The 5,802-nt window shown below is 40.5% G+C and overlaps 1 protein-coding gene across 1 annotated transcript; it reads right to left on the reverse strand.

The window, feature by feature from the left end:
- Positions 1-960: 960 nt before the first annotated feature.
- Positions 961-4,864, reverse strand: LOC113500899 (zinc finger protein Elbow). The gene is made up of 2 exons (XM_026881823.1): positions 4,604-4,864; positions 961-2,989 (listed from the first exon to the last, which is right to left on the reverse strand). Exons 1-2 carry the CDS (start codon positions 4,661-4,663, stop codon positions 1,790-1,792), a joined length of 1,260 nt encoding a protein of 419 aa, XP_026737624.1. The 5' UTR covers positions 4,664-4,864; the 3' UTR covers positions 961-1,789.
- Between the last annotated feature and the right edge of the window lie 938 nt (positions 4,865-5,802).

The following is a 5,802-nucleotide window of genomic DNA, read 5'->3' on the forward strand; positions in this document are numbered from 1 at the left end:
TACATAAGTGTTCATATATACATACTTACATAGTTTATAGCAACTTTATAAATAAATTATATGAATAACGCTATATAATTTAATGTTTATTATGTTTAGCGTCTGTAACGGCAATCATGATATCAAATGATTATAATTAAGATTGCTAAATAGAATTTTAATGTAATTATTTAGAAAGGAAGCTAATTATTTAAATATATTCAGTTAGCAGTATATAAAGATAGACTAAAATTTAATTCAATCTTTAAACCCAAGTCTATTTTTATAGACATCAAATTAAAGCAATAAAAGTTTAAAATGTAAAAAGAAAAACAAAACAGACGAATAATTGAATGTAACATTTAAAGATAATTCTAGAGAGCGCTCGTCTTACAAATGGTGCCCCCACCCTGCACATTGGTCATAATATTTCAACGCTAGTAAATGCAGCACAGTTCGTGATGTATGGCGACAGACAGACAGATAAATTGCTTATAATTTATTGTAGTGGAAGCCGCAACGGTCCTAATTACGTGCGACGTTTTGAGTCATGAGCTCAGAAAAATAATCGTTTATTAGTTTTGTTATTGCATCATGTAGGGTACTTGTGTTTCATTTTATCCTGTTTCTTTGCGGCTACTGTTTCTTTTTATTTCAGCTACAGATCGTTATTTATGATGCTGCAAGTTAACTGAGTATTGGAGCTTTAGTAGATGCTCTTAAGGTGTGTAATGTTTGCTTGTGCTTTCACCTATGTTGCGTTGGTATAGAATTTGTTTAGTTATAATTAGTTTGAGTAGTTTCTGTTATATATGCTTAAGACATAAAGTAATTTTGTGTGCAAAAGTGCATCAATACTGTTGCAAATATTGTCAGATTATTCTTTGCGTGACCTGTTAATAGTTCAGACGAATAAAACAGTGTGTTCAGGTTATTATTTCAGCCAGTAAAAAAATCAGAGGATTTGGAAATTAAAAACAGTTTCAAATTAAATATTTACGTATATTTTTCGCTTTATGCCCTTTATAACAACAAATTTATTTCAACAGTTATCAGTTGCAAGTATTACAGTGTCCTTTACTTTATACGAATGTTGTACACGCATTCTTCTTCACACTAAGTTATTTGTGTCATATAGTAACATCTGAGTGTCTATGTAAACATTAATTTATCGTTACACATAAAAATATAATGTGCCAGTTTTGCAAGCATTAGAATGTAAATTTAAAAAGTAAAGTGTTTCGTGAGATTCATCTAAGATCTTATCGTTAGGAAACTGAGAGTAGCAATTATATAAATATAAATGAGGAATAGTCGCGGTAACATGATACCTGTCAAGAGCTGGACTAACATGCGTCTACGAGAACCTTCAGTCACAACGCACTTCATACGAGATATGTGATAGAACAATGCGGCGCCAAATCATTAAACATTTTCCACTTAAAAAATACAAACACAATTAACAACCCTCACTAATTAATTGCAACAACTTAAATAAAAAAATCAATTTAAATTACAATCTAGAGATTTGGTACATAAAAATTTCGTTAGTCTAACTAGAAAATTAAAATCCGCGCACGCGGTCACGACAAAGCGTTCAGTGCACTAATTATAATGATTACGAGTTAGAGATCACAGCTGTCGCGACCCCCGGAGCCGGGGGCTTACACTTCCGTCGATGATATGAGCCGACTAGAAACCCGAAGAACACTACGATATATATACACATACTTCGGTTCCGAATGTCCGTTTGGCATGGGCGTTAGCGGTCGGCGCCCCCCTTCTTGTGTCCGTGGAGCGCCGACGGCCCTCACGGGTGCAGCGGCCGCGGCCCGAACAGCGGGTACGGCGGGAAGTAGGCCGCCAGCGAGGGATGCGGCGGCAGCGGGAACGGCAGCGGCGGCGACGACACCAGGTGCGACGGCTTGCTGTACGGGTGGAAGCGCGGCGTCAGCGGCGATAGCGGCGGCGTGGGGTACGTGCGCTGCAGCAGCGGGTGCGTGGCGCTCAGCATGGACAGGCTCGGGCTGGACTCGCCGCTCGCCGTGTGCGAGCGCAGGTGCTGCAGCAGCTCCTCCGAGGTCGCGAACCGCTTTCCGCAGTACGCCGAGTCGCCCGCCATCCAACTGCACACGTACGGCAGCTGTGACGCTGCAGCCAGAGCGGCTAACTGTGCGTGAGCGTAAGCCGCGGCGGCAGGGTGGCCAGTTGGTAACTGAAATGGGGTTTTAGCGTGATCGCATTGAGCACACCCCGCCGGGCAAACGGCAGACTTGAGCAAATGTGAGCTTAGTGAGCAACCCGTGCAATACGGATCTCTGCAGATTCCCAGATCACTTCCAGGTGCCTTCATTCTGGCATAGGCTAGGTACGGATTCAATCCATTTTTCAAGGCATGATGCTGAGCTGCCATTAGACTACTGGTCATTAGGTCCATTGGTAAAGGAAATCCGGAATGAGGCAATCCACCGAGAAAGGCGGAAGAACTAACAGGTATGCTTGGCTTGAAGCTCGAATGTTCTTTGGTGTCTGCGCTGGACGATAACGAGGTGGGCGTGAACGGTAACTTTGAGGCTGAAGAGCTGCTGATGGAATCCGAGTTAGACTTTGACGGAACAGGCGAACCATGTAGAGGGCTCGACCTTTCGTCAGATTTTTCTGATGGTGTCTTTCTGTGAGCTGGCGGTGGAGTCCTCTGTGACGAGGAGCTCTGATTACTAGCGCAGCGCGCTTGCACTGGCGTGGTAGATGCACTGCCTTTTGATGAGAGCGGAGTTTTTGATGAAGCATTGACGGACCCTCTGTCATCCGGCGTTCTAGTCTTTTCTCTCGCTGTTAGGCACGATTCGTAAGGCTTGAAGCTAGGTTTGTTGTCAGGTATATGTGTTTTCTCATCATATTTCTTGCTGGCTTTCTCGGCGGCGGAGATCAGCTTCGGGTTAGGCGAGTCCGCGCCGATAGCGCTGCAGGTTTGCGCCAGAAGCGCCAGCGGGCTCTTTTTCGCGTCGAGCTGCAACAAAGAGAGGTAGTTTATGAAATGAAACGTCGGGTCGAGGTTGCGAGTGACGGGTATACAAAGGGACCGCGGGGAATCGGGGCGGGGGAGGCGGGCGTCCAATCACGCGGCCGACGCGCCATTATCCGCGCGTCTGGCAGCCGTCGGCTCCGCTTGACATTTCACTCGGCTCCCGCATGATGTAATCTCGCAGTGAAAAGGGCAATTTGTGCCGCTGAATTTGCGGCACGCCTGAACTTGTGGCGTGTTGTCACGTCTATTGCCGCCGCTCAACCGTGGCTATGTGTCGGGAATATGTTTTCCGTTTTATGAACGTTGTTTTTATCCAAGTTTGTTTTAGCGGCGATACGAATCTTATTTGAGTCTAGTTTGAAATTAGGATTGCGGACTTCTCAGACTTCGAGAGAATACTGAATGTTATTGTAATGTAGTAGTTTTTCGATATCAGTAATTTTATTTTAACATCATTCGCTCTTTTATTAGCAAATTTTAAGCCTTTGAGGAAATATTATTTTATGTGTGATGTTATTTCATGATTCAAACTAACCAGCTAATTAGTTACATAAGTAAGAATTATATTGCGGATTTTAATTAAATCGTAGTCTATACATTAAGACCTCAAATATTGCGTTAATTATTTACGAAACAAGATAATCTTCGTCATTAATTACTAGAGTTTATGCGATATTAATGTAAACGCGCTTTTCATTTTCTTGAGCTCAAACTTGCATGATATTATAGCTTTTAGCTCATCTGAAATTAGTCCGACATGCCGGAGAAACCTATCTACTGACTGTAGCAAAATCATTTTTCTTTGGTTTTTAAAGCTGTCCTAAAATTTTACCCAAGATTTTTTGGTCGTTTGTTTAGATAATGTCTTGCGTTTTCACTATAGAAGGCAAGATATTTTTATTAAAATGGTAATCTTCTTCGGGGTTTAAAAACAACTGTGAATGCGAAATCATTTTATTTTTATTTCGGTTCATTCCTCATAGCGATTTTCAGAAAAACTGTTGCACCGTCGTCTTTTCTTTTAAATGGTCTCGAACTTACTTGAAAAAAATCGTCGGTGAAATTCACATAGAATATGTTATTATGAATTATGTTAATTTTACTTTTAATTTTTTATTGTTTTGTGTCTATTTCGTTGTTATTTATTTAGTTTCTCGGAGTGATATGGCAGCATACTTGTAATGTAAAACTTATTCAGAATTAAGGAAGTCTTTAATTCCGGATCAGTTTTACATTTTAATTTACACGTTCGCTTCAATTTATAGCTCACAATAAAATATCAAGTTTACAATTAAGCAATCCTATTTTTTTTCATTTCGAAATAGTATAATTTAAGTTAGCCTGAACAAAGTTGATCAATTGAAAAATAAATATTGAAATATTTTAATTCCTATTAGAAAATATAAAAATACTTAAATTTATTTTGAGGGATACCTAGTTAGAGTCTACCTTCAAGTTTATAGAAAACATTAAGTTGACAAAATTTATTTTCCCTACGGTCATCAACTTTCCCGCACCGCTAATGTAAAATAAATTATACCTAACGCAAACGGCAGGATAAGAAAACACGAGTTTGTCATCATCAATCAAACTTACCGTTGTCGGAAGCGGCGACAGGTAATCCGGTCGCAAATACTGATTGCTTGACGTGAGCATGTTGCTCCACAGACCGATATCCTTTTCCAGCTTAAAAAAATATTCTCAATCCACAACACAGAACAATATCACTTCACGAAATCCAAGGCTTGGGTCAGCACATGATACACAAGTCACTGGTCGCGCGAGTGTGTGAGCGTGGCGGGACGTGCGGCGGCCGCGGCGGACGGCTCGGGACTGAGGCTCGTGGTGTTACGCGCCCCCCTCCTGACACCTTGTCACTAGTCGCCTCGCCATTTTTGCATTCTGTGTGCTCTGCGGGAGCTTTGGCGTCTTATCCCCACCGCTGTTTGACACCCCGTTTGTCAGCGACTTCCTTCTCGCTCGCGCGCGAGTATTACTAAAAGCGCTTTCCGCGAACTCGACGTTTTGATGAAAGGATTATATAAAATATGCATCGCGCAGTCAAAGGAGTGGATGCGACGACTGAGATGCATAGCATGGGAAATTGAATAGCTGCGAAGCTGGTAAACGGCGGCTTAGTAATAATTTAGTTTAAGTGTCGCCGCGACGTGGGCGGACCTTTGTTGCTTAATGTGGGTCAAAAGATTTTTCTGAACGATTTGTAGCCGTGTTTTGTTATTTATTTTATGTGTTATGACTGTTTTATGTGATGTTCTCTTATTATCATTTATTAAGCGTTTGAATTTACGACTATTTGAGAGAATTAGTCAACACTTTCTTTCATCTAAACATTATAATCATGGTAAGTTTATGGCGCTGCTGGAGTTTTAATAAAATTTCTAATAGCGTTGCATAATCTCAGGTAAAACGTGAGTTTACATTTTAACCCCTAACTCTGGCGGGTGGGGACCACCCACTGGTTTTACGATTGTAGAAACGCATTCTCATTGTTTAGTTTTCATAAACAAATGGCTTAGTCATCGCAATTTCTATAATCTTTAAATACCTTTTGTAGTTGTACAGTGGGTGCTAAAAATGTAATTTTACTGCTTTTGACAATGGGTAGTTAAGCAAATGCTTATCTATATTGTAAGCAAAATCCAAGTAAAACTAACAATTATTTTTTAAGGAATGTGTTTATTATTCAGCAGATTAAGACTAAAGAAAGGTCTGTTTTAATTCTATTATTATCCAAGTACCTATTTTGTGAATAAGTTAGAAAAGTATTATCCTAA

Source organism: Trichoplusia ni, chromosome 14 (genome assembly GCF_003590095.1).
Source record: "Trichoplusia ni isolate ovarian cell line Hi5 chromosome 14, tn1, whole genome shotgun sequence".
Taxonomy (NCBI): domain Eukaryota; kingdom Metazoa; phylum Arthropoda; class Insecta; order Lepidoptera; family Noctuidae; genus Trichoplusia; species Trichoplusia ni.